This window comes from Lepidothrix coronata, unplaced genomic scaffold (genome assembly GCF_001604755.1).
Source record: "Lepidothrix coronata isolate B3197 unplaced genomic scaffold, Lepidothrix_coronata-1.0 Scaffold98, whole genome shotgun sequence".
Classification (NCBI taxonomy): Eukaryota; Metazoa; Chordata; class Aves; order Passeriformes; family Pipridae; genus Lepidothrix; species Lepidothrix coronata.
Window position 1 is genome coordinate 2,836,022 of NW_016690278.1, and position 15,112 is coordinate 2,851,133.

Consider the following 15,112-nt stretch of genomic DNA (forward strand, 5'->3'; position numbering starts at 1 on the left):
TATTTTAGATCTTGTTTTTTTTTTTTTTTTTTTTTTTTCTGATTAGCCTGGCAATTGGATTATATCCTGAAAACTCAGATGTAGCTTTGCCTCAAGGCATGTATGAAGTGCTTTGGTTTTCTTCTGAAGGTGGGAGGCAGCAAATAAAAGGAACATGATAAGGGACACATATTCTCTTAATATTTAATTGCGGTCTTGCTTAATTTTTTTTCAAGAAATACTCTAAGCTTGAAGCTCTCTTAACTGTTTCTGTCATAAGCTATGCATGAAACTCTTCTAATTTAGGCAATTTGAAAAATCTGAGAATGGAAAAGCTTGTTGTAAATTAGGAGACAGGAAGTTGCTTAGGTGGTTTTACGCCTAAGAAATCCCCAATCTGTTTTGTCCCTCTCTGACATGAATGTACCTCACCCCAAATATTTGTTAAGTAACACATGAGAGAGTGAGGGAATTCAAAGAAGAAGAGGGTTTATAGACTAAAAGGGATGCAACTAGGCATATAAAAACCTTGTTTTTCCAATTTCTGGCTGATAGTTCTAGCATGTTTCCCTTTTTCCGTCTGATCACCTGTTTCTTCTGTAGTAACCTATCTAAGGAAGCATAATAACAGATTTCTTGTGTGTCCCTTTGTTTTTGATTGTTTGTTTTTTGGGGTTTGGGTTTTTTTTGGTTTTGTTTTTGTTTTTTGTTTTTTTCCCTACTAATACTAGATTGTTTGCATTGGAAATTATGAAAGTAAATAATTCATTTTTTTGTGTATCATGTTGGGTGATAAATCTTTTGTTTATTTCATGTAAACAAATTTGCTTAAAAGTGACCAGTCATACTGATGCTACTTGGTTCAAGATGCTAATATCAAAACTCCATTCTGCTCACCTTTTGTATTCTTATGCACATAAAATCAAGATCTCTAACTAAAAGAAAACAAAAAAAAAAAGGAAAAAATGTTCTCCCAGGTTTCTATTCTCCTTTTAGTTTAAATAATAGTTCTTGAAAAACAATTAGATATTGTACCTTCTCTCATAAGGGTAGCAGAACTTTAGTTTCTGTGCGTAAAAAAAGGTAAATTTTTTCCCTCAAAAAGGGAAAGGATAATCAAGATTTAAACTTAAAAGCAAAAAACTCTGCATAGTTTGGAAAAAAATTAGATCTGAATTTCAGTTAAGAGTGGGGTCACAGCAGAATATGACTTCTATATATTTTTAATCTTTTTAAGCAATGTGAATCTAAAGTTATAAAAAAATTGTGAGAGTCTTGTTTATTTCTCTTAAAGCTGCCTGCTTTGGATTCATGTAATTCTAGATAGAGATATAAAAAGCCTAAGCATAACTTCATTTTACAGATGGACTAACTTGATTTGTCTAATTGTAGTTCTGAGCCTTTTATTTTCCTTTCTTGAATTACTGTTTTCCACAGTTAGTAGTTTTGGCAAATTGCAGATTTGAATGAAACTGAGTTTCGTGGAGTGTTGCCTTGAATTAAATAGTGTATGAAGGCAGTTCAGACCCTCTCTCAGAAGAAAACCAAAATAATAGAGTCATGGGCAGATATTTCAATAAGGATTAGCAGAGATTAAATTTCTCTATGGGCAATCAGGGGTGGGTTTTGAAACTGTGCCGTGTCCTTCTGTGGCTACCATGAAAGCACATGGGTTTGAACAATGGTAACTCATTGGTATGCACTATTTGAGTGTTTTACATGGATGAATCAATTTAAACTTGGATCCCTTTTATTGGTCTCTTTGGTACTATTCTAGGTGTTTTATCTAAAGTAGGTTACAGGCAGAGTTGCTGATATTTTCTGTTTTAATCTCCTGCATGGGACTGGCTGTAGGATGCTTAGTGCTCATCCTTTGCAAATTACTCCATTTTTGCCTGCATAAAATAGCGTTTCAGATTCTGATGGGATTAAATCAAGAAATGGACTTAATGAAGTTTTGTTAGTTAAAGGTACTAGTACTTTGATTCATACCTCAAAAAGTGGTTTTCAGTCTTTCCACAAGAATTGCTGAAGTTACTCATATTACACCAAAATGTTCTAAAGAAATATCTTTACAAGCACTGAGTCTTAATTGCCAGGATTTTTTCCTTAGGTGATATGGTTCCACAGATGTTCCTTTTTCTATACTGTTCATGTTTAGCTGGGCAAACAGATTTCTTAGATGGTATTAATAACTACTGAAATGTTGTTGTGTAATAAGTGATCTGAAATATCACTAAACCAGTTCATTGTAAAGAATTTTTAGCTTAAGTTTTATGGAATAATATTTTTTTTAAATCCTGGCTTACTTTACAGAAGTTGTTATTTGTTGTGGAAAGGAGATACAGCTGGGGTTGTGATTTTTTTTTTTTTTTTGGACAGCAAGTCAGTGGTCATGTTCCATTTTATGGAGCATGTACTTGATGAACAAAACCAAATGATTACCAACATCATGCCTTAGTTAGAAAAACGATAGACACAATTTACAGGTTAAGTGACTGTTTTAAAAATGGGTATTTATGTCATCTCTGATTTGAATTCTGCGAATAAAGGGCTGTATCATGCTTGTTCAAATATAATTTTATCTTGCTTTTCATTTTGATGGTAGTTTATTTTATTGGCTTGTATTAGTCATCTGTGGTTGGCTGAGCATATTGCTCCAGCATACTTTTTGAAGCAAAATGAAGTAAGGCTTTTCAGAACATTTTGAGGTAACAGACAAGAAGCATTTTCATTCATGAGCCAGTTGGTGCTTACACCAACAATGGAGTTGAAGTCATGCAACCACACACAATGTATGTCTAATGTAGGATTGTGCAGGGGACAAAATGAAGGTCTTTGACCATAGGACTCAAGCATATGACATTTTTGAATTTTTTTTCCCTTTGGTTTAGCAGCCTCAGTAGTTGGTTAATGCTTCCTTTCGTAATGGTAGTCGCTTCCTTTCATTCACGTGGAAACTGCGCTTGAATCACAGGCAGCTCTGATCATTGTGTTTTTGATGAACCAGACTGAAGACATGGCCCATTTGTTACTGTGTCTTCCAGCTTCTTGAAACATAACCCTACGTGAAAATGAGAGATCATAAAAATAAAAAAAAGTAATTCTGGATCTCGTATAAGGGCAGATCAAAATACGTAACCTGAAAGCCAAAATGCTAAGAGAGCACTGAAGAAATAATTTTAGATGATCATTTGGAGTTGTGAGTATGGGAAGTTTCTATGTTCTTTTAATAAAATAATTCCATTTTTATTTAGTTGACTTCCTATTAATAGTATTTTTTCATGCAAGTGAAGAGAACTAAACCAGATGGCCAATTTGTTACTTTTGCACAGACACTGCCTTCTAGTTTTCCTCTCTTTAGTATCTCTAGTTCCATTCATTACTTATTATTTTTAAATAAATTAGGTTTTTTACATAAAGCTATATGCAATGAATTTTTCTACATAGCATAAATTCATAATCTTGATTATGTAAAACAATTTTGTATTTACTATCAAAGCGCTGCCATTGATCATAATCAATATGAAATCAGATCAGAATCTTCTTGGGCTTTAGACAGGGAGGATGGAATTCTGTATCTTGCTTTATTAAGCGTTTATTGACCAGAGCAGATTGAGAGTCGTCATCCTGAATGATTTTTCCATAACAATCTCATTAGTCTTCCCTTTTAACATTCTATGTCTGATCTGACTGAGGCCTACAAAAGAGTTGGAGAGGGACTTTTTACAAGTACATGGAGTAAGAGGAGAAGGGGGGATGGGTTTAAAGTGAAAGAGGGTAGATTTAGTCCATAAATTAGGGAGAAATTCTTTACTGTGAGGGTGGTGTGGCACTTGAACAGGTCGCCCCAGAGAAGTTGTGGGATACCCCTTCCCTGGAAATATTCAAGGTCAGGTTAGATGGGGCTTTGAGCAACCTGGTCTAGTGAAAGGTGTCCTTACCCATGACAGAGGATTGAAACAAGATTATCTTTAAGGTCCCTCCTAACCCAAACCATTCTATGAGTTTATGATTTTATTAATTCTGTTTATGCCACTGAAGTAAATAGACATTTAAGGCTTTCTAGCCCTTTCTTAGGGTTTCTGTTTCTTTAGTGATAGAAACCAAACTACTTGAGAGATAAGAATAAAGGGTAGGAGCTACTGATTGAAGGCAGAAATGATCAGAAAGAGATCATTAATTTATTGGGTTGGCAGAACTACATGATATTGTCTTTTGTGACATAGTCATGGTTGCCATAAAATCTACAGCATCTAAGGATGGAAGTATCGTATTTATCTTCTTAAGGATTATGGAGTGTGCCTTGTGTGTAGTTATGGATATTCTGAACATACAATAGTTGCACTGCTGATGAAGTCTGGCTTGCCAATAGCTGTCTTTATTCTTAATGATATTAGTCAATCCTTGCACAGTTACCTGTAGCAAATTAATAAAATAGCTTTTTGATTTAAGTTAATTTAAAAGTCAGGTTTTTTTCAGTGTGTCTTTAACCTAATGTGGCTTGAAAATAGGTTTTAAGGTGACTGTCACATACACTGAGTTCCATTTCAACAGTGCCTTGTAGCACCTGGATCAGAAATGCTAGTTTGATTTTAAAATTTTGTAAATTAAGTCACCTGTAATCACTGTAGGTTTTCTGTTCATCATAAACTTCCAGAGTGCTCCATAAAGAAAAGAAGTAAGAACATGCCTGTGCTAAGTCTGCATTTTTTAATTTGTAGTTTCTAAGTATAAATATTTAGATGTTAATAATTTTGAATTTATGATTTTAAAGATGTAATTGTGCAATACTTTTCTTGAGGGAAAATGAAACTATTTAAGTGAAAGAAAATGGAATTTCATGTACTGCAAACTCAGGATTCCAGACCATCTTTATATTCCCTTTCATTTTCTTCCTCTTTGAAAGGATGTAGCATCTAAACACTTGACAGATTAATAGATGTAAAGCTGTGGAGGATGTGTATTTAGAATCTTGATAGTTGCAAATTAGTGAAAAAATACATTTACTTACAGAGTAATTTTAGCTGTGTAACATGGTCACAGGAAAAAAAGCATTTAGAGTTTTTATGCTTCCCCCAAACATTTTTCACAGCAATAGATCTGTTAAAAGAACAACATATGTTTAATTTCAGTTAACTTCTTAAAGTTTGCTGGGGATTTTTATTTTTTTTTGTTTGGTTGGTTGGTTGGTTGGTTTGGTTTGGTTTTCTTTTTTGGGGGGGGAAGTTGTTCTTAATTTTTTGGGTTTTTATATGAGAAACTGTGAAAGCATACATGATGTTGTAATGAACTTGTGTGCACATTACTTAGGTGAAGTAATTTTCACCACTGTATCTAGCTAGTAACATATTGCATGCCTTATGCCTTAATAAAAGTAAGTAGCATCAAAGACTAACAGATAAAAGTAGTAAGATCTAGGGAATTGAGATGGAAAAAGTTATATTTTATAAAAACTGAATGTCAGATGTAACAATGACTGTAAAATAACGAACTGGAAATAGCAAGGAGTAGGAAGTGTGTTATATGCAGTGGTCCTGTAACATGTTTTACTGTTGTTCTTTACTTTCCCACTTCTTTAAGACTTCATTCTCCATGTGAAACTGGGTGCCTTTCAGTGGAAGAGGTACCTTTGAAGCAACTTCCTACGACTGCTCCAAAGTCCAGCTCTCAGAAATTTATCTGACAGACAAAGAGTTCCAGTAAAAAATCTGTTTGCTGATGTTCAGAGAGAGGAATTCAATTGTGGCTACAAGGATAATTAGTAGTAAAACCTATTTCATCAAGCAACAGTCAAAGGCTGGTGTGTTTATCATCACACAGCAGAAATTGCAATACAGTATGATTACCTTCCATTAAAACATTGGCGTGAACATCAAGGAACCTGGAAAGCTGGCCCAGAAGGAAAGCAATGTAGACCCTGGGGCAGATGGATCTAAAAAAAAAATGGCCATGAATCAATAAAGGTAGAAAATTGGAGAAATTTCCAAGTGTTAGAAGATAAAAATATGAAATATTTCAAATAAGAAGAGTAAAATAATACAGCAGCAATTCTGCTGAAACTATTTTAATTAACAGTAGCAGGGAATACATTAAAAAGAAATGTAGTCTGACAAAGGATTGGTGTTACAAGGGTAAGTGTAAGAAAGCCTCTGTTTTACAAAATCTTGAATGCATAGAAGACTGGACTTGATCTGTGGATCTAAGACATCTAAAATACAGAGGTAATTTGCATTGTCTGTTCTAGACTTTCTAATTCTTCATAATTTTTTTCAGTACTACAGGACTTAAGCAGTGACAACTAGGTGGTATAGTGAAAATATTGCAATAATACATGCTGCATATGACCTAAAGGGAAAATTTTATTTGACTTAGGAAGTTGAGTTTAGCTGAGTCTGTTTCAATATTCAGGTGACATTTATAAGCAAATCTACAATTTTACAGGTGATTTATAAATTTCCTTTAAAATGTTTGATTTCCTGTCTAGAATAAGAAGAGTAAATGGCTTTATATGACTTTGAGACAGTAATAAGAAAGCTGAAAATCCATTGTGCTAGGTAAGTCACTGCAGGAACAAGCCAACTGTTCCCTCAGCTGGTGCTTCCATCAAGACAGTGTCCTTTGTTCTGAATAATATGCATGGCCTGTGTTAATACCAAGTGCTCCAATCAGCATTGAAGAAGTCCAGAGGATTCACTTGGTAGCAGGTGGTCTTTTCCTGCTGGGTTTTTTTATCCTTTTATAGAATACACAGCTTTTTCTTGTGCAGGGGTGCATTTTACTTCATCACAAATCCTTCCTAAGTTCAGGAGTTTTTGATCCTTTGACCCACGGTTTAATCAGCTGGAACCCAGGCAAGAGCTTCTTGGGCACGGGAAAAGAAAGAGGGTTTGAACACGTTAATTTCAGCACTTTGCAATTGGTTTATCAGTTCTACTAAATTCTTCTGGAGGTTAAAGGTCAAATACACAGTGGTTGAAAATGCACTAATATTTCTGAACACAGTGGCACAAGCTGCAGCAGGGGACTCTCTGATTGATGGGACAGTATGGGTTGCAAGAATCTACAGCCAGTCGGTATTTGTAATAAGAACAGAGAGTAGCTGGCATGTGAAGAGGTGCTTTTGTCTGAAAAAGGAACTAAAAATAAACGAGAGAGTCTAGAATCGATAAATTTTGTGGTTTTTATTTGCAGTTTCATTTCGTGTGTAGTGAGCACCTGTTTAATGGGGAGTAGCATAGCGAGTGCTGCTGAGTAACAACACAAATACTTTCCTGCATCTATGTGGATTTTTCTGAGGGTGAGGAGTGTGGCAAGTGTAATAACTACTTCAGCATTTTAATGTTATTGTTCGTAAAACCCCAGAATCTGCTTAAGATGATGATCATGAAAGATGGGTATGCTCTGCTGGAAACTAGGGAATTTGTACTTGCTCTGAAATTTGTGTTAGTCTTTAAGAAAAAAGGGATTTGTACTCTTTTGTTTAGCCTTGTGAATTGTGTACCAGTTCGTAGCATATTTTAGGTAATATCTTCATTATAAGGAATCTTAACTATACATCATGTAGGCTAAAGCCAATTAGATATAAATTCCATGAAATATAAATCAGATATCACCATTGCACATTTATTATTATGATCATGTATTGTATCATGGGGAATATTTCAGCTTTTCATCTTTGGCATGGATTGTTGTGGATTTAGAAAACTCCAGAAGAAAGCAAAAGAGATGAGAGCTTTTATGGTAAACCCAGATACCATGGGACCTGTGATAAAAGTGACAATCCTGAAACAAAAAACAGATGTGAAACAGGGATAAGGAGATTAGAACATTGTAGTGATACATACAGATTTTTGACATAGACCTTTGTTGATATATCTGCCTTTGCAGCTTTTTTCTTCCTTTCTTTAAGATAGAATTAATTGAAACACTTTAAAGCTTAGTGTTATCAGTGAGAATTTTACCTGTAAGCATTGAAAAGCTCTTTTGACCTGCTTGGGAAATCATAGGTTAAACTATCTATGCTTATAGATTTACAATGTCTTTGGGGTTTTTGTTCATCACCTTAAGATAAGTGTGTGAAATGCATCCTTTACCTTTAAAGACACTGTATTGCAGCTGTGCAGACAGGTTGCAGCTTGATAGTTAATTACTTCAGATGTACATGAGAACTTTCCCTATAACAGTTCTGACTTTTGACTCTTTATCTTGGAGATATGAGTACTGATCATTATAAGCTGTGAACTTCTTATTATAATGCAGCATTTTTGTCTAAAGTCCAATAAAATCTAAGGCCATCACAAAGAATACATTAAACACAACTGAGACATTTCTGCAAATGCCTTTTTCATATATTAAAAGTACATCCCAAATGTGAAAAACTAGTCATGTAATTTACACTATTTGTACTCTGTAAGTGGGCAGTGTGTAAATAAGCTGTGCAGAATTTATGTGTCTTTTATATCTTAGAAGTGCAGCCTGCAGTTTAAAGATAGATATTCTAATCACAGAGGTTTACCTTCTAATCTCAGATTTTATGCAGGGAAAAGAAATGTGAGCTTCTCAGTGAAAAAGTTCAGCACTATTTGGGACCATTTGGGTGAGCAGGTTTTTTCAGAGCTGTGGGATTCTTGCAGAGAATGTAGCCTGACACCAGCTTCCCAGCTGAAACTCAAATACCTTTTCTCAGTTGAGCTGTACTTTGTAAAAATACCACTGGAAGAACACAAGTCTTCAACGAGATAGACTGCACATTACTGAGAACTGAACAATTGAAATTCAGAACCTGAAACTGTCCTGGGAAGCTTGTAGGCAGTGAGTTTGGAACATGGCTATAGAACAATGTGTTGCTGGTGAGATATTCTTGCCACCAGGTAAATTTGCTGCTTCTCTGCTGCTCTTCACTAAGTGGGAAACGCTGTACAGTCCAGATAAAATGTTTTCATTTTTGTCTGAAAGGACATTTTGTATGAAAGGAAGAGTTTTCTCCACAATGAAATGCATTTAATTTCTACTTGAAAAACTACTCTATCTAAGTAAAGCTGATTTTAAAAAAGTAAAAGTAGCATTCATGTTGCAGAGCTAAAAAAATGGAATGTAAGCTTGAACAAAAGGTTGTGTTGCTGTTGGTGCTGTATTTTGGCAGTGCTGTGGTGTTTGCTATCCTGGATTATTCTCTTTAAAGTTATGACTTAACTGCACATATAAAGAAATATACATGGATTCTAATGGAGAGATGATTTAACTCTGAGTTGGAACTTTTAATTTATAAGCATAAATCAGGAAGAATAGGGAAAAGTTGAAGTAGGATTAATAGATTTCCACAGTATTTCTATTAAAAAAAAAAGAAAAGGGATTGTGTCTTGTTGCAATTCCTCATATAAAATATGATATGTCTTAAAATGGTATCATAGAATGTTCACTGCTAGTCTTCAGTGTATACAATTATATGTTGTTTAAAGTGATTTTAAAATCAAGGGATAATAAGTGAAATAACTGGTAACATCTTGTGATAGATCGCAAACTTGTGTAACAAAATAATTCATTGCACACATAGAATTATTAAAATATTTTTATTGTGGTGGTAGTCAATGACTGTTTGTGGTTACTTCTTAGGTAGGCTATTCTTTGTATAGATATCATCCTGAACTGTGAAGACAGTTTAAAAATCATAGCAAATATTAGAATATTGGCAATTTAACCAGCCCTTGCACTCAATACAGCAGTGATTTCAATTAATGTGTTTATAGAGAGAGATTTAGGTATTAAAAAAGGAAATATTTTATTTCTGGTTAGGAAACAGGAAATTTGGAATCTATAGGAAATGCCAAACATCTTAGAGGTTTGGCTGATGGTAGTTTGAGGGGTAAAAAGTCACAGACCCTGTCAATAGACCTGATACCTATAGTTTCTTTATCCATTAGTCTCCGTTACTTCATTTTCTTTTTAAGAAATCTGATTCCTTTGGATTTGTGTCCTTTCTGTGATCAACTTACACTTCACTCTCCGCTGTTGTCTTGAGAGATTGTTCTCAGTTGAGTAAGGTTATTTCAATGATGGCACGTGTTGAAATGTGTCAGAATATGCAGACCCATCTCAATTTTGGGCACTTCACTGTTCAACTTGATTTGTATATAACAAAAATGAAGAAATCCTTTTGTATGTGCAACATCAGCTTTTGCTAAAACTAGTCATGAGCTTAAACATGAGAGCAGCATGCTGTAGAGAAGGATTTCTCTAAGGATTCAGAGTAGTGTGTGTCTTAAACCAGACTGGAAGTACAGGATTGGGGAAGGATTTAAGAGCCATGGAAAAATTGTTTCTTCAGATCTCGAATTTGGGGGTTAGTACCTGAATGGATTATTTTATCCCAGTGGTCTCTGCATAAGAGTCTGAATGTTTTTCCATTGTCAGTAGTATAAGGTACATGTCTGTGAACTTTCTTAAGGCACAGACCTACCATTAAAATGGATCCCAGAAAGGATTGGATTGAATGCTATGTCAGCAGTGATAATACTGACTTTTCTCCCTGCTTTGATGTCTCCCAACTCTGCAGCAGAGTGGAGTGAGCAGGCAGGTGGAGAAAACCTTTAGGAGAAGCATGCTGTATATGATGTGCAGAGCCATGAAATGCAGTTAACTGAAGACAGAAGTTGCTGGCCCTTATGACATATTTCTTCAGCCTTAGGCAATGGAGGTTCTTAAAGATGGAAAGCAGTAGTGTGTTTGAATAACAAGAGCATGTGAAGTTCTTACACTGTTATTTACACAGTTTGTAAACTTGTTGTGAGCTTGCTTTATTATTCTCTTTAGTATGAGCTGGAGATTCTATTTTTGTTGTGTTTCAGCTGGAGTCAGGTTCTGAAAGCATTGTTAGAATCATGATACTAAATTTAATCTGGACTTATAAAATCGTGGAGGAAGACATTCTTCAGATGGGGATACTGATATACAAACTAAAGATTTTGCCTCTGTACTCAGGAAGAAATCTTAGGTTCTGTGATGTTTGACAAATAATACGAAGTCTATTATGAGATTATGTTTCAAAATAAATAAATATTGAACTTGTAAACAAGAGTTGTTTTTCTTGCATGGTACATTGAAGAGAACCTTTCATTTTTATACTGCAGATGACATATTTTGGTGCTGATGGCTGTAATATGTGTATTAAATGATACGTACATTTTCTGCGTCTGATACCATACACTTTTTTCCTGCCTGATACTTGCCTGAGCATGAAGAAATACAGTCTTGTACAACCTGTCCTTGTGTACATTTGCTTCATGAAGCAATAGAGAGTTGACTGCAGGAAGTCCTAAACTGAAACTATTACAGCTGGCCATACCCCCTGCTCTCCACCTGCCCTGTGGCACTCAGAGTACTGGGGGAAGATGTTTTCGTTTCTCTTTGTTTTCTACTATCCAAATCTGCTTTAATTTGGCAGTAAATTAATTTTCTGTAGGTCAAGTTTTACTTCCCCATCATTTGGTGAAGTTTGCCCTATCCTTAAAGTGTCTCTTTACTGCACAAAATAAATAAAAAGCAGAGCAAGTACCTGGTTCATCCTTACTTAGAAAATCTGAGGAATTTGTTGCCAAATGAGACTGTGCTGGGCTTGAAGTCTAGTGAGATGTGTGTGCTACATTTAAGGTTGCTTAATTTTTTTCAGGTAACATGCATGACAATGGCATGTTATGTTACCTTTGCCTGAGATTAGTTCCAGCATCCTGGTAGGGTTTTCAGTTGCAGCTGTGAGCAGTGGTACTTCCTCAGATGAAACTGCTGGAAGATGGGTTAGTTCCTCAGAACTCAGAGTTGTAACCCAGATGCATATTAGGGGTTTTCATTTTTACGTTTTTTTTTAATCTTTGTTTTGCTGTGCGTTTTCATGGCATGGAACTTTTGCTATTGGAATTGTCTAAAGGCTGCAATTGCCCCTGGTATTCAATGTCTGAAAAAGTACGGAAACTGTGGTGCTTTAATGCATGACTTTGATTTTCTCTACTTTCTGTGTTCACTTCCATGGTAGAAGATCTCCTTAACCCCACTTCTAATGATTATGGAAAAATAAGGGTATGGTTGGCAAGGATACAGCTTCATTTTCCCTTTTCTACTTGTGAAATTGTCCAACAGACGAAGAAATAGCCTTTTTTTTTTTTTTTTCAAAAACAGTCAGAATGATAACAGAGATTATTTGGTTACCCAGATTTGTCTGAAAATTACCCATTTGCATACATGTAACTTTACATCACTGTTTTTTAACTTCTGACTCAGGAAACTGGCAATATTTTTTTTGATTTCTCAACCATTGAGTTAAAATTCGGTTTATGCAAGGAGCTGAAAGAAAACATTAAATGTCGGTGGTCATAGCACAGCTTTTCAGTTGGCAGTCTGAAGAGCATAATCTTAAAGCTCTGGTTTCAATTTGCAGAGAAGAGAATGAAGACAGAAGAAATATGGCAAACGTTCTACGACTGAGTCGTAGGACTAAGGCCTTGTTTTTGGTTGGTGGACAGGGAAAACTTGCAGCACCACCTAATGGACTGCTACTCCTGTTCTATACCCAGAGTTTATCAACATCTTTCATAGTCTAAATAATTCTTTAAAAAAAATAAAATAATCTATGCCTGAGTGAAATTCAGCATCAGACATAAAAATCAAATGAAAAGTAGTCTATGCATTTTACTAGTATTTGAGAACTATCCTTTTAAATAAAAATTAATTTCACTCATAATTTACATTAGAAAAGTTAATTCTTATGTAAAAATAACATTTTTCCAGATGCATAGAAGTGTTATCTTGCAGGTGTATAGAAAGTACTTAGTGATACATAACTAGCTAATCTTCTAATGTGTAACATTTAAACCTCATGATGAACTGAACCTAAAAAAGCAAGTGCAAAAAGGAAAAGGAACAGCCAAAACTCCAGATATTTTATGTTTGTGTACAGTGTTAATGATGACCTTTCAATATCTGTTCAGCATTCCTTAACTAGTGTAGCTGATTGAAAAACTAAATACATGTATTCACATTTATTTCATATGATTGTGCAGAAAGATTTTATTGGATTTTTTCTTTTTAAAGTAATGCCCACCTGCTCTTGAAGGAAATTGTGGTTTGTACCACATATGAAATTTGAGTTTGTTTTCTTGCTTGGGTCAGAATACTTTTTGGATGATTTATCCATATGTCAGGCAGGATATCCAATGTGATAATGGCACCTACATAATTCCAGAAGAAACAAAATTGTTTTCTATTTCTCTCCATTGATGCGACACAGAAACATAGAGAAGAGCTTTTTGCTTCTCTTAGCCAGATGCATCACCTTGTTTCCTTTCTGTAGCAAAAACTGTTTAACAGGATTTTTAAGTTTAGAAAATGAGTAAGTTTACTGTCACTCTTGCTGATGTGGGAAAAAACGCCCCCAAAATCTTTCTGTCTCCCGCTTTACTCTTGATAGAACTTGTATGTGTTGGCAGCTTAACAATTTGAGCTGAGTTAGATTTGTATGGTATTTACATAAATATGTTTTATAGTATTTTTTTAACTTTGGCCACACTCTGTTAATATTAAATGTGCATCTGGTGTGTTAACTTTTCATGTATGTTTGTGTGTATAAATATTTTGGGATGGGGAGGAGCTAAACAAGTAAGTGGCTGTATTAAAATATTTTTCTGGTGTAACTGCCGGCAACTAAGGAGGGATTGCTGCCTTTTTTTATAGGTTTGGATTGGTTTTTTTTTGTTTTAAATTTGACTGAGTGTAAAAGGAGTGCCACAAGATGTCTTTTCCATCTTCACATTTGTTCAGGATGTATTCTTATGCCTTAAATTGTTCCTGTTATTTCATTAAATATAGTTATCTGAAAATGTGACAATACACTGAATAATAAAACCAGTGTATAGACTTTTCTGTAAATGCTGTATGTATTTAAATGACCCCCTGGGTCTCCTAAACCAAACTTTTAACATTCCGTATCTTTTACTGTGCATATGCTACTGGCAGGTAGCCACCCACCCACCCAGATTTAGTTGAAATAAATGAAAGCTATTCTAGTTCTTCTAAGTAGAAAGCTTGTAAAACACAAAGGTAGTCACTTTACTCATAAGGTTACTAAAACAAAGCGTTTTCTTAAATGGGAGTTTTGTGTTTTTTGGTTTTTTTTCTTCTGCAGGACCGTGCACAAGTTAGTAAAGTCTCGTGTGTCCGTTTTGTTTTCCTTTGCAGATGGGGTTTATACAGATTAATGAGGACTTCATATTTATTGAGCCACTCAATCGCACTTTGGCTGTGACAGGCCACGCACACAGGGTGTACAGACGGAAAAGGTCCACAGAGGAGAAAGTCACCGAAAGGCCAGCTCCTCAGAACCAGTACTGTGGTGTGGTTACAGGTAACACACAAACTGTGCTGAAAAGTTCTAACGCGGCAAATACGTTTTTTTAAGATAAGTAGATGCCAGTTAAAAAAAACCAAACAACAAAAGCAATCAAAAACCAAACAACAAAAGCAAATCTAATCGTTCTCGTAGCAGTACCTTACGGTGAACTTTGAGGTGGGCAAGCTGAGGCTGCAATTTTACTTGTTGGAAGAGGGAACTGTCCATTGAGGAATAGACATTGCTTCTTAATTTCCATTTGTATATGAAAGTAGAACTCTTTGGATCATTTTTCTCCTTCAACTTAATAATTACAATCTATTTTTTTTCCATCTTCGTAGTTGCTTAATTACTCGTTATATGCAAGGCTTCTACTTAATTTTCTGTTTTAAAAGGCTGGAGTGTGTTGAAGAGTTCTTCCTAGCCTTGGTTAGAAATAAGTCTTGACCTTTCAAATGTGTCTGACACTGAATTAAAATGATTTTTATAAGTGTTCTGGTTCTATGATTTACACTCAGAAGACCTGTATGAAACAATCCTAATGCATCTTTGTCAATGACAGCTAGAAGAAGCCGTTGAAGTAGAAGGGTTTCAACAAAAATTTGGCACATGGTGATGACTTAATTGTCTTCAATGGAGAAGTAAAACTGGGTTTTGTGACAGATGACATTCCGTTGTTCCTGCTTCATCATCAGCTCACCTTCTTCAAAGGCCAGAGGGCATCTCAGTCTTTTGACCTCAGCATGAGCTGAGGGT

General features: G+C 35.2%; 1 protein-coding gene across 1 annotated transcript in view; it reads left to right on the top strand.

Moving 5' to 3' along the window:
• The window catches only part of ADAMTS19 (ADAM metallopeptidase with thrombospondin type 1 motif 19), a 138,224-nt gene that overhangs the window by 11,266 nt on the left and 111,846 nt on the right, over positions 1–15,112 (top strand). Inside the window, exon 3 of the mRNA XM_017822451.1 lies at positions 14,206–14,371. Within this exon, the coding sequence (XP_017677940.1) occupies positions 14,206–14,371 (166 nt within the window). The remainder of the gene's footprint in view (positions 1–14,205; positions 14,372–15,112) is intronic.